The sequence below is a fragment of the Epinephelus fuscoguttatus genome, linkage group LG4 (assembly GCF_011397635.1).
Source record: "Epinephelus fuscoguttatus linkage group LG4, E.fuscoguttatus.final_Chr_v1".
Taxonomy (NCBI): Eukaryota; Metazoa; Chordata; class Actinopteri; order Perciformes; family Serranidae; genus Epinephelus; species Epinephelus fuscoguttatus.
This window is the reverse complement of record NC_064755.1, coordinates 28,051,841-28,069,500: the sequence shown is the minus strand read 5'-3', so window position 1 is coordinate 28,069,500 and position 17,660 is coordinate 28,051,841. Positions and strand designations below refer to the sequence as shown.

The 17,660-nt window shown below is 39.4% G+C and overlaps 1 protein-coding gene across 1 annotated transcript in view; it reads left to right on the top strand.

The window, feature by feature from the left end:
* The first annotated feature begins 412 nt into the window (after positions 1–412).
* Positions 413–17,660, top strand: part of LOC125887308 (mucin-2-like) — a 26,362-nt gene continuing 9,114 nt past the window's right edge. Inside the window, exons 1-29 of the mRNA XM_049574007.1 lie at positions 413–553; positions 637–751; positions 1,567–1,657; positions 1,736–1,848; positions 1,937–2,147; positions 2,243–2,368; positions 2,836–2,953; positions 3,043–3,181; positions 3,296–3,400; positions 4,413–4,482; positions 4,600–4,737; positions 4,822–4,986; positions 5,070–5,164; positions 5,278–5,404; positions 5,496–5,751; positions 6,955–6,965; positions 7,115–7,219; positions 7,331–7,431; positions 8,277–8,428; positions 8,523–8,661; positions 8,747–8,854; positions 8,953–9,132; positions 9,217–9,456; positions 9,574–9,730; positions 9,917–10,045; positions 10,262–10,409; positions 13,748–13,791; positions 13,916–14,107; positions 14,247–15,559. Of these exons, the coding sequence (XP_049429964.1) occupies positions 459–553; positions 637–751; positions 1,567–1,657; positions 1,736–1,848; positions 1,937–2,147; positions 2,243–2,368; positions 2,836–2,953; positions 3,043–3,181; positions 3,296–3,400; positions 4,413–4,482; positions 4,600–4,737; positions 4,822–4,986; positions 5,070–5,164; positions 5,278–5,404; positions 5,496–5,751; positions 6,955–6,965; positions 7,115–7,219; positions 7,331–7,431; positions 8,277–8,428; positions 8,523–8,661; positions 8,747–8,854; positions 8,953–9,132; positions 9,217–9,456; positions 9,574–9,730; positions 9,917–10,045; positions 10,262–10,409; positions 13,748–13,791; positions 13,916–14,107; positions 14,247–15,559 (4,983 nt within the window). The 5' untranslated portion in view covers positions 413–458. The remainder of the gene's footprint in view (positions 554–636; positions 752–1,566; positions 1,658–1,735; positions 1,849–1,936; positions 2,148–2,242; positions 2,369–2,835; positions 2,954–3,042; positions 3,182–3,295; positions 3,401–4,412; positions 4,483–4,599; positions 4,738–4,821; positions 4,987–5,069; positions 5,165–5,277; positions 5,405–5,495; positions 5,752–6,954; positions 6,966–7,114; positions 7,220–7,330; positions 7,432–8,276; positions 8,429–8,522; positions 8,662–8,746; positions 8,855–8,952; positions 9,133–9,216; positions 9,457–9,573; positions 9,731–9,916; positions 10,046–10,261; positions 10,410–13,747; positions 13,792–13,915; positions 14,108–14,246; positions 15,560–17,660) is intronic.

Sequence of the window (17,660 nt, the reverse complement as noted above, 5' to 3'; positions counted from 1 at the left end):
AGCTGCATATATTAAATTCAACCCTATTAAGCTGCGCTGTCTATCGAGTCCCATCCAAGGAAGAAAATTTTATATAATCAAACCTATGTAGTCTGCTTTTATCGGACATTATAGTGTTGCTTACTGTTGACGACATAATAGTGTGTCTTTGTTTTTTTCAGTCATGATTCCGACGATGACCCAAGTGCACATAATTAAAGGTATTTTTCTTTTTTAAGATGAAATATAACAAACAAGCCCATGTACAGTTTGAGCTACAATTTAATTATCTTTTTTTCCTCCACAAACTAGAAGTGAGACCTGCTCACAACGACCAGATCTGCAGTACATGGGGAAACTACCACTTTAAGACTTTCGATGGAGATTTCTTCCAGCTTCCCTCCGCTTGCAACTATATCCTTGCATCCCAGTGTAAGGCAAGCTTTGAAAGTTTCAACATCCAGTTCCAACGGCAGGAGATGGATGGGGTCCCCACCATTAAGAAGGTCACCATGAGACTGGAGGGAGCTGCTGTCGAATTAGACAAGACTTCCATCAAAGTCGATAATGAACTGTGAGTGTGTTTTGATGTTTTGGCTTTTGCTGGTTGCAAAGAAGGTTCTTGTCTTACTGTGATGACTTGGTTGCCCCCTCTAGTGTCACTATACCATTCAGCCAGGGTGGCATTTCCATTGCAAGAACCGTCTCCTACATTAAAATCGACGCAAAGCTCGGTGTGGTCGTCATGTGGAATGAAGATGACGCCCTCTGGGTATGTGTATTATTTATTATGTGCTGTTCTCATACAATGCACTTTGGCAAAATAATATCTGATATTGATTTTTTTGAACTTACTAACTCGCAGTTAAACACTGATCCACTTATGTACATTCAATTTTACTCAGGGTGACTGCAGGTCTTTAAAAATACTACTTAAATTAATGTCTTAAATTCAATTTTGAATGAATATCAGACCTTTTAAGTAATTAAATTGCCTTAAAACTGAAATTGTGAGGTCTTAGTTGGCACAAACATTTTATCTTATTTCATTTATCTATCTTTTAATTTATATTCATCAAAAGTTGAGTTGAGCTCTTATGTGTGAAAGTCCAAATTTCTGATGTTACAAACCTACCACTTGACCTTATACTGTCTTTTAACTTTATACTTGCACTTACTTGTTGGCAAAATAAGATCAACCCAACTCACTTACTGTTATACTAATAACCATATTCCTACATAAAATCTACCTCTGCATGGGACTACACAGCTATCTTTATATTTAGTTTATACTTGGTTGCAATGCTTGAACAAGAAAACAATGATTTGTCCAAAAATCAGTCTTAGATTTTGTTAAAAAATGACCTTGACAAGGTCTTAAAGAGCATTAAATTTAAGTGTCTGAAACCTGTCGACACCGTGTTACTGCTGTTGAGAGATTAGAGATTTGACCCAGGTGATATAAAGATTAATCCATGTGAAATCAAAAGGAAGCAACTTTGAAAAAATGCATAATATTAACTACAGTTAAGAGATTTCATCTTAATTTCTGCATTTATTTTAACCCAAGTTTTCACCTGTTTTTAGGTTGAGTTGGATGCAAAATTCAAGAATCAGACCTGTGGCCTGTGTGGTGACTACAATGGAGTCCAGGTTTATGATGAGTTCATCAGCACAGGTAAATAAAAGTAATACATTTTAAAATATTCTGCACAGAATCAGTCTTCACACTCCCTCAAGGCTCATTTTCCTCTAGGAACTGGGGAGTCTTTCACTATTGAATACTATGGGGAGGCCTCGCAAAATGATGGTCCCAATGAAGAGTGTGCAGCAATGTCCTCTTCAGCCACGCAGAGCTGTGCAAATCAAGTATGTGAAAATGGATTTGCTTCAAGTAAACCCATGTATAATGTTAGGTACAATTTGAATACTTACACTCGTATACTTTGACCCACAGACAGACCTCTGTGCAAACTTGCTGTCAGGACCAGCATTTCTCAGCTGTCAAAACCTGATTGATATTGACTCATTCACCAAAGCCTGTATGAAGGACCTGTGCCGCTCCAACAACAGCACTTCATGCTTGTGTGCAACCATGTCAGAGTACTCCCGTCAGTGTGCTCATGCAGGCGGACAACCACAGCAATGGAAGACCGCACAGCTGTGTTGTAAGAACAGCAACTGAACGTTTGAGTTTCAATATTTTTGCTGTATTCATATCAGAGTCACTGTTTTTAAATTGTGTCTTTTTTGCATTGAATAGCAACAACATGCCCTTTCAACATGGAGTATAAAGAATGTGGTAGTCCCTGTACTGACACCTGCAGCAACCCCCAGAGAAGCCAAGTGTGTGACGATCACTGCATGGATGGATGTTTCTGTCCATCTGGTAAGTTTCCTGATTGTAAAACCAGCACAGACAACTTTTTGAGTCTGGCAGATGTCAGAGTGTTTATTCTGTTCATACTCATATTCAGACTCTCAAATTACTTTGCTTGTGTTCTTGACTGTTGCCATTGGTGTGCAAAATTAGTTTTCTTGCTGTTGAATTGCCGCCAGTTTGTTTAAACAAACAAAAGCTAAAGTTATAGTTTTGACAGAAGGCTTGTGTTTTGATATTTAGTTGCCTCCAAATACTGAATTAATTACATCATGTTAATATAGTCAGTTATGGCATTTCTCACATTTGTCCTTGTGCCTCAACACTCTTCTTTGTACAGTTTAAATGCAACACTGGACATAGCTTTGGCTGCTATGGTGAAATGACAACAATATAGTTTTTGTTTTGTTAATTCATGTGCACAAATTAATGTGGTTTGAAGACCAGACTAATCACGTCACTATGTTTCTACTAAGGGACTGTCTTTGACGACATTTTACAAAATGGCTGTGTTGCTGTTGACAACTGCACCTGTTTACACAATGGCCAGCCCTACCAACCAGGGGAATCGTACACAAGGGCGTGTCAAAAATGGTAACTAATGTCTTCAGTGCAGTGTTCATGTCATGTGCATTTACTGTAAGGTGATCTGTCCAGCTTAACTGACTGTACTCTGTTGACAGCATGTGTACCCGGGGCCAGTGGCACTGTGAGGATATGGAATGTCCTGGTATCTGCTCCCTGCTAGGTGGTGCCCACATCTCCACCTATGATGATAAAATGTATACTTTCCATGGAGACTGCTCCTATGTTCTCACCAAGGTGAGGCTCTCAAACTAAAATCAATGAATCCTTTAATTCACAAACAAAATTACAATACATGTAAGTAAGCCAACAATTTGTAATTGAGTGCATTTTTATCTTTTTGACTTTTAGGAAATCAATGGGACGTTCAGTGTCCTAGGTGACCTGGCCAAATGTAAAAATTCAGATAAATCAACGTGCCTGGCCGCAGTCACCCTACTACTGCCTAAACACATGGTAATATTATGGTATATTATGGTTCTCTCATAAAGTGAAAATTTATTTGCAAGTTTTTCTCCTTTTCGTATCTGTTGTAAAGGTTTTGACCAGTGATAGTCAAATTGTGGCCTGCAGGCCACATACATCCCACCAAAGTTTCCCGTGCAGCTTGCAGAATATTAATGACTTCAGAAAATGTGACAAGGAAAAAAATGTGTACCGGTATTTAGGATATCTAGCGTTTGTTTCTTTCTATATAGAAGCAATCCCAAAAACAAATGCAATGGAAATACGTTGTGTTAAGGTGAATCTGAAACTAATTTCTGTCTTTTATAAATGGAATGTGGCTTGTGCTTTATCTTCGTGTAAGAGAACAAACCATAGATTGTATAATAAAAATAATAGATGTAGCCACTGTGAATTCAGCATTTTGGCCACTGGTATCTTGGATTTTTGAGCCAGAAGTAACCATATTTGGACAAGAGGATGGAGCTGTAGAGGTGTGAGGGATGGATCTGACTCACTTTTGGAGCCAGCCTCAAGTGGCCATTGGAGGAGTTGCAGTTTTTAGCAATTGTGCATTGGCTTAATGTTTTTGCCCCTGACGTTGCTGCTTGGTACAAGCTCATAGCTCTTAATATTTGGTTTAATTCTTTACAGTGTCTCTTTACACTGATATAGGCTAATATAAGAAAACTAATTTTGTAAGAAAGTGAAAATATTAAACAATGATAGGCTAATTAGACCTAAATATTTATTTATTTATTTTGAAAGTCCAGCCTCCACAGTGTCTGCTTAGAAAAGTTCTGGGCCTTGGACAAATGTAGTTGATCCCACAGATGTCTGCAGGCTGTTCGCATGATACTGTTTAAACAGATACCCCTGTATATGCTGATCCAAAATAAAACTGTAATAGCTAGGACATTCATTCTTTTTGCAGCAGAAAGGTAAGGTTACTGTCTTTCTATTGCAGACTTTAAGGGGTTAAACCTGACATTTTTAAGATATTGCTATTTTTCCCCCTCTGCAGATGATTGTAGTTGATTCCAGCGGACAGTTTTTGTATAACAAACTGATCACACAGCTGCCTTTTTTCATGGGTAAGTGTTTGGTTCTTTCTGGTGCTCATTCTCTGATGAAATCATAACTTATAATTGAGTTTGCTCAAATTCAAATTCTCTCTTTTTTAAATGTGACAATGTTTTTCCCCCCTGCAGATGACGTAACAGTCTTCAGGCCATCGACATTCTTTATTGTAATCCACACCAGTTATGGGCTTCATCTCGAGATTCAGCTTTCACCCATTATGCAGATCTACATCAAAGCCAGTGTTTCCAATAAGGGAAAACTCAGGGGTGTGTTTTACTTCTTTTAATTATGGTGTTGATTATCCACCCTTTGCAATTTGTATTCTGTTGAGTAACATTATCATTATCCAGGTCTTTGTGGAGATTTTAATGATGTGGAAGCTGACGACTTCAGAACCACTAATGGATTGATTGAGGGAACGGCTGGGACATTTGTCAACACATGGAAAGCCAGAGGAAGCTGCCGCGATGTGACAAACGCACTCGGCGACCCCTGCACTTTGAGTATAGACAGGGGTAGGTCACAGACATCACCCTCCATATTTTAATGTTGTTTTTATCAATATTTTAACAATGAAGATGTTGATTTATTTTTGTAGAGAAATATGCTAAACATTGGTGCAGCTTGCTGTCAGACCCAAATGGGATTTTTGCAAAGTGCCATTCTGAAATAAACCCAGAAGACTATCAAACTGTAAGCAGTCATTTTTTTGTATGCATTTTTTTTTGTATCTCTGTTATTCTACTTTTACTGTTTTAGTGCATATTTCAACAATTCAGTTAGCTTGCTGCTGCTTCTCTCCACAGGCTTGTATTTATGACACTTGCGCCTGCGAAAACAGTGTCAAGTGCATGTGTGCTGCTATATCTTCCTACGTCCATGCATGTGCAGCTGAAGGTGTCTTACTGAACGGATGGAGGAGCACTGAATGCCGTAAGTTCAACCCAAATTATCAAGTGTGTAATAATGAAATCTATATTTACAGTATTTCTAATATTTAAGTGAACTTGTTTCCTTTCAAAAGAGATATTCACAACTGGCTGCCCCCCTACTTTCGTGTATGGCTACCAAATGACAAGCTGTGGTCGCACCTGCAAATCTATCAGTCAATGGGACTCAACATGCGAGGTTGAGTTTACCCCGCTTGATGGCTGCGGCTGTGGTGAGGGAACTTACCTAAATGAGAAGGGAGACTGTGTGCCAGCCTCACATTGCCACTGTCATGTGGGAGACATGGTGGTACGCCCTGGGCAGGTCATCAGACACCTTGGGCAAACTTGGTGAGGATTTCAATATTTCTTGTAAAATTAAAACAGAATAATGTTTTTATGGTTATTTTTAGGTTACTTTAAGAGAAAGGTGAGAAGACAGAAAGTGGGGGAATGAAATGCATCAAAGGTGTGCGGCAGGAGGCGAACTAGGGATGTTGTGGTTTAGGCTTGGGCAGTATCTATTTTCTCATACCTTCATACTTTTCTGAAATTTCACTCGGGTATACAGTATATGATGGTATTATGTGTGGCACTGCACCCCCCACTGGCAACTTCCCTATGTTCCACAAGCTCTCCTGGCTTTTTCAGCCTAATAAATAAAGTAAATACACTCACAAAGCGTCAAGAAATGAATGTTCTGATACCTATTTTCCATATTAAGCAATTAAACAGAGAAACACAACCATACACCTCCTGAAATCAAGTTAACCTCTTTTACCAAAACAAGACTAGCTTAATTGCCTTGTTAATTCATAGTGAAACATGCTTCATTCAAACTCAACAGAAGCAAAATAAAATCCACCAAAACTGCCTTTCAATCACCAGTAAGGCTGGGCGATATGGACAAAAATTCGTATCTCGGTATTTACAGGCTGAATGGCGATACGCAATACATATTTCGGTATTTCCTTTGAAATGGGCTGCATGTTTTCAGTTGCAAGTCAAAGCCACATTTGAGATGTCACAAGCACTTTTATAAATACAGACTGTAATCAAAATAAAATGCAAATAGAAGGGTTTTCCCCTGTTTGAAAATAAACAACTGCTCAACATGCAAATGAAAAATTATATAAAATGAATAGCAGGGCTGTATGTTAACGTTTTTGGACACAAAACTATAACACGAGTATAAAAGTATCGAGTAGGCCTAAATCCATTGTGGTTTGGAACAATGACAAATCTTTGTGGGGGAGTTAAAAAGTCGTTTTCCATTGTCTTTCAATAAATCTAGTGCTGGAAAGTGATGTAAGTCTTATTTATTCAGGCTATTAATCTTGTTTATGCACATAGCATCAACAGACAGGCCGAGGGAGGGAAGGGGCGAAAGTCACTTTGCCCGTGCTATAATTGTCTTGTATATGAAGTTGTCGCTGCATTTTTAAAAACAGATCTGTCACCTGCATCCAGGCGCTGTCTCCGTGTCACAAAATAGACTACAACTACCAATAAGAATGTTGTCATGTTTGTCAGCTGAGTTGCCCGTTGCACCAGGCTGACCTCTGGTGGCGAATGATGTGCGCCACATACAAAACGATGCAGCCTCTGTATGAGGTTAATAGAAAAAGAGGAGTGTCTGTAGAGCTATAATTGTACTTCTTGTGGCAGTGCTTCTTAATTGTATAAATTAATCAATTTTGTTTTTATTTTCAAGAAATTGAGCAAAAACTAGCAACAATTAACCTCCCTTGTCTTTGTATGTGTTTCAGCTCCTGCCATAGTGGAAAATTAACATGCACAGGAGACCACATAAGTGAATGTAGGTACAAAGCACTCAACTCATCATAGTATTTCTTCTGTTGCAAAACACAGTATGAGCAACATGAAGCATACAGCAGTGTCCTTCATAACACCTTTTCATTGTCATCAGCATGCACAGAGCCAATGGTTTTCATCAACTGCTCAAACGCAAAACCAGGTGACAAGGGATCTGAGTGCCAAAAAAGCTGCCAGACACTGGGCACAGAATGTGTAAGTTTGAGCCACTGATTCATGACTGTTGTTAAATTCTGTAAACATGTATACTAAAGCAGCAGATGACATGTTAAAGGGATACTTTGCAGATTTTCAACCAGCTTTGTGTCATAAAAGTTTGTGCAGTGTGCAATAAACAATGGTAAACTTCCCTCCCCGCGTCAGCACCCAGATCTCCTAGCTCGAAATGCGTCACCCAGCAGGTATTTGCTGGCTCTAGGGCTCTTGCTCAAACTACAGATTGTCCCTCCACATTTTCATAGGCCTACCACCACAGACAAAAAGAGTACAGAAGCAGGTTGAGAGAGATGACCACACCTCTCTCTCTCAAACTCCAACCAACCATTGATCAAACTGTAAAACTAGGCAGCGCTTATCAAATATGAATATGAAGATTTTGTTACTGTATTGCCTATTTCTCACCTTTTCAGAAAAATATTTTAGCTGTAGCTTTGTTTAGCTATTTTGGCTGTAATATGTGAATTTGTTAACCGGAAGTGGGCTGTATGCTGTTTCCTGTATTGTAAAAATGAAGGCTGAAAAAAATTAGATCAAACAGCGAGCCATTAGCCGTCATATTATTCGTTGTGTCAAAACAAACAAGCTCACATTTTGTTACCCACCAGTGGAAGCATTTATTGGTGAAGTGTGGTGTAGTTAATTCTGGCTCGAGCAAAACCAAATGCCACAGCGCTTTTTTCTCTGTTTTCTCTGGTCATGTAGCACCAATTTCAAAAATATTTTGTCTCTTTGCTGCATAGACAGCCCAGCTTTATGAACAGACTATCTGTCCAGCAGTAAAAAAAAAAAAACTTAAAATACATTGTTGTTACACTGTATAGGTCAGTACACAGTGTATGCCAGGCTGTGTATGCCCTGCAGGCCTGCTGTCTGATGGTAAAGGAGGCTGTGTTACGGAGGAGAACTGTCCCTGCCCATTCAACGGAGAATCCTATAATTCTGGACAGACTGTCACTGTGGACTGCAATACCTGGTGAGCCGTTTAATTCCTTCCACGCTTGAGTAGAGCTGTGTCCGTAAATCAGCAGGTATATACCTTGACATTACTTTATCTGTTTAAATCATAGCACTTGCAAAAGCGGAAAATGGAATTGTACAGAAAATGAGTGTGATGGGACCTGTACCATATATGGAGAAGGGCATTACATCACCTTTGATAAAAAGAAATTCTCCTTTCACGGGGACTGTGGCTACGTCTTCACTCAGGTATTGCACGGATGTACATTTAGTCTTTGTTTGCTTGTGATTTGTCAGAGGTCAGTCTTGTAATAATGACATCAATATCTTGCAGGATTACTGTGGGGACGATATGAACGGCACCTTCAGGGTCCTGACCGAGAGCATCCCATGTGGAACAAGTGAAAGCATCTGCTCCACTGCTATCAAACTCTACTTAGGGGTACATAACACTATTATATGCATTTAAATGTCTTTTAAAAATGCTAAAAAAAAAATTGCTTAGCAGAATTAGATATGAGCATGTTTCGTTTCTTTCAGAACAATGAAATTGTTCTGTCAGAGGAACATGTCAGAGTTATCAAACAAAGCAAAGGGGAGGACATACCCTATCATATCCAGACAATGGGCATATATCTTGTCATTGAGGCAAAGAATGGACTTGTTCTCATTTGGAATAAGAAGACGACACTCATGATCAGACTCAAGCCCACATTCAAGGTGGGTGAGGAGATATATAGGCATTCAGATGAATGTTAATAACGTTGCCAATTTACAAATGAACTCACTCTCATTTTTTCTCAGGGAAAAGTCTGTGGTCTTTGTGGTAATTATGATGGGAATGTAAAAAATGATTTCACCACCAGAGACAAACAGATTGTGGTTGAAGCCCTTGAGTTTGGAAACAGCTGGAAAGACTCACCTACCTGCCCTAATGCAAACACACATAGAAATCCCTGCAGTCTATACTCACACAGACAGGCATGGGCATTAAAACACTGCAGCATTATCAACAGTAAAGTGTTTGCCAGTTGCCATTCAAAGGTAAGAATTGTGCCAAGCAACTGACTATCCAATCGCATTCTGTATGATAAGTTGGCAGAATATAAGTCAGCCTCAACTGACATTCACAGTGTTTTTTGTTTGTTTTTTTCCAAAAAGGTGGACCCAAGACATCATTATGATGCCTGTGTGAGAGACACATGTTCCTGCAACACAGGGGGAGATTGTGAATGTTTCTGCTCCTCTGTAGCAGCTTACGCAGCAGCTTGCAATGAAGCCGGAGCCTGTGTAAGATGGAGAACTCCCACAATCTGCCGTGAGTGTTTTATTTGTGTTTCTGTGAGGAAATAAACAAAAGTATGTTATCTGTCAGCATCCCTTTTGTCATTTAATTATAGAATTTGCAGATAAGCTTGACTTGCATTTTATCATGAAAAGTTTATGCATGAGTGAGTTATCTTTTCTTGTATCTTCTTATCATTGTTTTCTTTTCTTTCATTAGCCATATTCTGTGATTTTTACAACCCTGATGGAGAGTGTGAATGGCACTACGAGCCTTGTGGAAAACCATGCATGAAGACATGTAGGAATCCCTCAGGAGTATGCTACAATCACATTCCAGCATTAGAAGGTACTAATGACGTAAAAGAAATATTGTATAATTTTAAAGGTTATAATTAAAGAGTTGACCATGCATATGTTTCTTTGTAAAGCCCATTGGTTAAGCACAACTGACTTTTCATTTGCTTTCACTACTCTGAGATTTTCACATTGTTTTGGCTAGACTTCCAGTCCTCACCTATTCTGTGCTAGGTTTGCAATTTACGGTAACATTTAATTTTTTAAGGCTGCTATCCAAGCTGCCCGCCCGAAAAATCTTATTTGGAAGAAATTACCATGAAGTGTGTGTCAGAGAAAGAATGTGGCTGCTATCTCGAAGGAACGCATTATGAAGAAGGGGAGCGCATGCCTCGAAAGGAAAACTGTCAAATTTGGTGGGTCACATTCCTTCTTATTAATGCTGCAGTTGGTGCAAAAGTTAACGAAACCTTTATATACTTTTTACAATAGCTGGCATAATGAAATTATGTATACTAATAACTAACTACCTGACGTTTAAACCTTAAAGAAATAAACTATTCCCTTAAAGCATCCATCATACCGAAATTATTCCATAACCAACACTGGTTCTCAGCAAGATTACTCAGAAACTTCCACCCTATATTTGAAAAAGAGCTCTTTCCATATGTATAGTTAAAAGTCATTCATTTCATCCTGCTAGAAAATGATTTATTTTCCTTGATGTCAGCTCAAATCGACAAAAAAGACGCTGTTGCAAAATGGCTGTGGTATCAATATCACCCACCAGATAAACTAGATAACATGTTGCAACAAATATTATGATTCAGTAGTAATCTGGGCCCTATTTCAGAAAGCAGGATTGGTGAAAACTCTGAGTATGCCTGAGATGAGGGACACTCTGACTTTTCCGTTTCATGAAGCCAGTTCAGCGTAAAACTGAGTCCGTTACTATGGCAACATAGTTTGTGAAGCAAACCTGCTGGCTGACAGGTTTGTTTCATCTAAGCCTGAGACTGATCACTCGCTGAGTGTAGCAGGAAGGAGAAACATGACATTTCCTTTTGTGAATAAAATTGTGGACGTTGGGGCTCAATTTATTCAGGGGCTGTTGCCTAAGGAGGTGGTGATTAGACCCTGCTTGGACATCTTACCGTTCCTGGAGGAGTGTCTTTATGAAAGATAATGTTTCACCTCGCACTGTATCATTTATCTAACAATCTGTTCCACCCAGATGTATCAAACATCACACATCTGCATTATCATCGGAGCAAATTTTATGCATTGCCCAGCAGCAGTTTTCTTTATGAAATCAGAGACACTGAAACACATCAGCAAGGCAACAGTTTGTCAGGCCGTAAGAAAAATGACTCTGGCTCTGAAAAGACTTTTGCCCATTTTTGTTGTTTTCCTTGGGCATAAATCAAAAAGGATCATCAAAGGGGAATTCCACAGAACTGCAGGGTTGTAAGAAATTAATCTACGTGGATACATTGTGCAATGATTTATGAATACTTTTCATGCATTTAAAGATTCCGCGGTGTAATAGACTCATTTATGGGACTCACATCCCCATCATAGCTCCATCGTAGAATAAAGGAGATCACATGAATAGGACATCATTTCACAGCAATTCAGCAGTTCAGTTAACCTCAGCCTAATATTGCAAGAATGACATAAGTATAAGCAAAATTTTTACTAGTCTGTACAATATTTTGGTGTTTGATTTGGAGTTGCTGCCAAGTGTGTTTGGGCTCCATCAGATTATAGCTGAATAAGAGGATATAGCAAATAAATTATATTAAAATATGTGAACATTGTTAAGATATAAAAATATTTCTATATTTTCTGTATATTTGACATGCAATAACTCACCATGTTACATAACATCACTTCACATTATCTATTAACATGTTCTGAAGTCTTATCCCACCTCACGTTGTCCTCATTCGTGGTCATTAAATTCTCCGGGTCAGTTGGAATGAAATAAGTGGATCTGCTTTTATCTCCATTTTCTGCCACTGAAAATCATGTCATCTGCATTCCATTGATGATGGCTTTCGGTGCTCACTGTGAATGCACTTCCCTCAGGCTGAATATACTCAGAGTTGATTGAGATAATTCTGATCAGCTGTTCTGGAACCGAAAACTCAAGAGCTTCCCAGCTCAGGCTCAGTCAACTTGGAGATCTAGATTAGGCTCAGAGTATGAGCCTGCTCTCTGAAATAGGGCCTTGTTGATAGAGGATCACTTCAATATAAATAAATAATTTTCAAATAAAAATATCATATTTGTAAATGATGATAGTAATAGTAAGATTATGACCTTCCAAAAAGTATATGGTCCAGTTTGTACACCACTAGAATATAAAAAATTGTTGTATCAATATCTAATGTTTGGAAAAAGGATATAGCTAAAAAACCAAGACAGCAATTAGTATGCTGCCCGTAAACTAGAGACCAGTCATGGATGAATGGAGATAAAATTTATAGAAATATATATAAATATAACTTAGTTATATTTAGAACTAACATCATGATAATCCAATTAATACCTTAAATACGTGGGAAGACTCTATTAATAAAATAATTCCTTAAAAAAAATGTGTTTAATATTATCTATAACACTACCCAAGATGCGTCTATACATATAATACAACTACAGTTCTTATATAGTTTTTTACCCACTAAAAACATGATATCTATTTGGGGCCTAGAACAAACTTGTTTGTGTAGGTTTTGAATTGATGAGGAGGACTCAATCCTGCATCTAATGTGTTATTGTCCTGTTGTTGCCTCATTTTGGAATAAAGTCAAAAGGTGGATAGTGATTTACAATAATAAATATACAATCAAGTTACAAACAGTAATTTTAGGGGACTGACGTAGCAGCAAATCAGAGATCTGTAACACTGTTATCTTGTTTGACAAAGCTTATAACAGAAGATAACCACATCTTAATATTTAATAATTTAAAACTTATCTCAAATCAAAATGGATTCACAAAGAATACAGTATAGGTGGTAGACGCTTTGTCAATCATGGCTACATCACATCATTATTTTCATCCCCTTTATACACAGGGCTCGCCCCATCATGTTTGGGAGTGTTTGTTACAGTTTTGGAACCCTGTAGAGAGTTTGCCTCAGAGGAATCATACTGTTGTCTAGGACCTGCAGAGCTTCATGTAAGCTCCAGGCCCCCGGAAACCCTTAAATGAGCAGGCATAGTTAATGGTTAGATGGATAGATAATTAATTTTAGGATGAATTCATGCGTCTGGACATATTAATTGTAATGCTGTCTTCATGTGTTTTGTACATAATACTGCACAATTTTATCTATGTTAACAATACATACAGTAACCATATGCAATTAAATAATACTGAACGACCATAGTATGCTTACATTTTTTTAGGTATCTGAAATCAGTCTAATCCTGTTAGATTCTTCTGCTTCACATAGAGAAATAATTGATGACAATCTGGGAAAGCAAGTTGAAGAGTTGCTTAACCTTCACATTACAACATAAATGTGATCTTGGTAATTACCCACAAACAAATTAGGACTCTTAAAATGCCACTCTTTTTTTCTGGGAACATCACCATAAGATTAACTGTAAAAATCTCTATCACATCATGTTGGTCATCAGAGCATTCCATATGCCTGTATTGTAATTCAAATTGCCCCAACACCAGAATATTACCTTATATGTTCATACATTGTTTAATCTTTGCTTTTTCATTTATTTTTTAGTCACTGTTCATCAACAAAGCGTGAGTGCAGTGATAGCGTCAATGGTGAGCGTGGCTATGACCATTTCTGTGATTGATCATAACATACAGACTTATTAGAAAGGCAATACTATCAATATACCGAAACAGTAAAATTCATATAATTATTATATAATTATTTATTTTGCAGCTTGCGAGTGTTCATATCATGGACGTATATACAAATATGGAGATACAATCTATGACACAAATGATGGAAATGGAACCTGTATCACAGCTGTTTGTGGAGAAGGGGGAAATATTACCAGAATCATGGATCCGACTTGCACTCATACAACCACCTCGGCAACATCTACAACAATCTTTGTTTTTAGCACAAGTGGTAAATATGAGAGACCAAAAAAGTGCATTGGTGTAAAACATTTACAAACCCATTTTAATGATGTATTTTGACACTTTAAAGACAACTTCCTAGGTTCATCTTCTTTTTCTTTCTTTCTTTTTTTTTTTGATAATCACAGAACCACCCACCAGCACAGAAAAGCCCAGCACGACTGCTGCAACAACCACAGAAAAAGCCACCACCACCACAGCCACAGAAAAACCAACCACAGCAACCACAGTCACAGAAGAACCCACTACAACAACCACCAGCACAGAAAAACCCACCACAACAGCCACAGAAAAGCCCACCACCACAACCACAATCACAGAAAAACCCACCACAACCACAGAAAAGCCCAGTACTACTGCTGCAACAACCACAGAGAAACCCACCACAACAACCACAGAGAAACCCACCACCACAGTCACAGAAGGACCCACTACAATAACCACAGTGACAGAAAAATCTACAACAGCCACCAGCACAGAAAAACCCACCACAACAACCACAGAAAAGCCCACCACCACAACCACAATCACAGAAAAACCCACCACAACCACAGAAAAGCCCAGTACTACTGCTGCAACAACCACAGAAAAACCCACCACAACAACCACAGTAATTTCGAGTACTACTGCAACAACTACAGAAACACCTACCACTGACTGCTATGTTTGTAAGTGGTCAGGTTGGAATGACAATAATTACCCCAGCTTTACCCCAGGTGGTGGTGGAGAGTATGAAAGCATTAAAAATATTACTGAATTGGATGTGAGTGCTTGCAGTCAACCTCTGGAGATAGAATGTCGAGCAAGGCAGTACCCTGACACAGCCCTAAGTGATCTAGGTCAAAACGTAACATGCAGCCCAACAGATGGACTAATTTGTAATAATAATGAGCAACGCGTTCCTTTTATATGTCATAACTATGAAATACGAGTGAGATGTTGCATTAACAAGTGTGAGCCTACAACTACACCCACAGCGCCAGAAAAAACCACTACAACAACCACAGTCACAGAAGAACCCACCACAAGAACCACAATCACAGAAAAAACCACCACCACAGCCACAGAAAAGCCCACCACAACAACCATAATCACTGAAAAACCCACCACCACAACCACAATCACAGAAAAACCCACCACAACCACAGAAAAGCCCAGTACTACTGCTGCAACAACCACAGAAAAACCAACCACAGTAACTAAAAAACCCACCACAACAACCATAATCACTGAAAAACCCACCACAACAACCACAGAAAGGTCCACAGCAGCAACGACAGAGAAGACAACAACCACTGCAGTTGTCACAAATACACTAGCTACAACATCAAAATCAACAGGATCCGTAGTTCAGCCTACAACTACAGCTGCCACAGAGAAAACCACAACAGCTACAGAAAAACCCACCACCAAAGCTGCTACAACCACTGAAAAACCAACAGTAACAGAAAAGTCAACAACCACCGGCACAGAAAAACCCACCACAGCCACAGAAAAGCCCAGTACTACTGCTGCAACAACCACAGAGAAACCCACCACAACCACCACAATCAACTGCTGCAACAACCACAGAGAAACCCACCACAACAACCACAATCACAGAAAAACCTACCACAACAACCACAATAACTAAAAAACCCACCACAACAGCCACAGAAAAGCCCACCACAACCACAATCACAGAAAAACCCACCACAACCACACAAAAGCCCAGTACTACTGCTGCAACAACCACAGAGAAACCCACCACAACAACCACAATCACAGAAAAACCCACTACAACAACCACAATAACTAAAAAACCCACCACAACAGCCACAGAAAAGCCCACCACCACAACCACAATCACAGAAAAACCCACCACAACCACAGAAAAGCCCAGTACTACTGCTGCAACAACCACAGAGAAACCCACCACAACAACCACAGAAAAACCCACCACAACAACCACAGTAATTTCGAGTACTACTGCAACAACTACAGAAACACCTACCACTGACTGCTATGTTTGTAAGTGGTCAGGTTGGAATGACAATAATTACCCCAGCTTTACCCCAGGTGGTGGTGGAGAGTATGAAAGCATTAAAAATATTACTGAAATGGATGTGAGTGCTTGCAGTCAACCTCTGGAGATAGAATGTCGAGCAAGGCAGTACCCTAACACAGCCCTAAGTGATCTAGGTCAAACCGTAACATGCAGCCCAACAGATGGACTAATTTGTAATAATAATGACCAAAGCTTTCCTTCTATATGTCATAACTATGAAATACGAGTGAGATGTTGCATTAACAAGTGTGAGCCTACAACTACACCCACAGCGCCAGAAAAAACCACTACAACAACCACAGTCACAGAAGAACCCACCACAAGAACCACAATCACAGAAAAAACCACCACCACAGCCACAGAAAAGCCCACCACAACAACCATAATCACTGAAAAACCCACCACCACAACCACAATCACAGAAAAACCCACCACAACCACAGAAAAGCCCAGTACTACTGCTGCAACAACCACAGAAAAACCAACCACAGTAACTAAAAAACCCACCACAACAACCATAATCACTGAAAAACCCACCACAACAACCACAGAAAGGTCCACAACAGCAGCAACGACAGAGAAGACAACAACCACTGCAGTTGTCACAAATACACTAGCTACAACATCAAAATCAACAGGATCCGTAGTTCAGCCTACAACTACAGCTGCCACAGAGAAAACCACAACAGCTACAGAAAAGCCCAGCACCAAAGCTGCTACAACCACTGAAAAACCAACAGTAACAGAAAAGTCAACAACCACCGGCACAGAAAAACCCACCACAGCCACAGAAAAGCCCAGTACTACTGCTGCAACAACCACAGAGAAACCCACCACAACAACCACAATCACAGAAAAACCCACCACAACCACAGAAAAGCCCAGTACTACTGCTGCAACAACCACAGAGAAACCCACCACAACAACCACAATCACAGAAAAACCTACCACAACAACCACAATAACTAAAAAACCCACCACAACAGCCACAGAAAAGCCCACCACAACCACAATCACAGAAAAACCCACTACAACAACCACAATAACTAAAAAACCCACCACAACAGCCACAGAAAAGCCCACCACCACAACCACAATCACAGAAAAACCCACCACAACCACAGAAAAGCCCAGTACTACTGCTGCAACAACCACAGAGAAACCCACCACAACAACCACAGAAAAACCCACCACAACAACCACAGTAATTTCGAGTACTACTGCAACAACTACAGAAACACCTACCACTGACTGCTATGTTTGTAAGTGGTCAGGTTGGAATGACAATAATTACCCCAGCTTTACCCCAGGTGGTGGTGGAGAGTATGAAAGCATTAAAAATATTACTGAAATGGATGTGAGTGCTTGCAGTCAACCTCTGGAGATAGAATGTCGAGCAAGGCAGTACCCTAACACAGCCCTAAGTGATCTAGGTCAAACCGTAACATGCAGCCCAACAGATGGACTAATTTGTAATAATAATGACCAAAGCTTT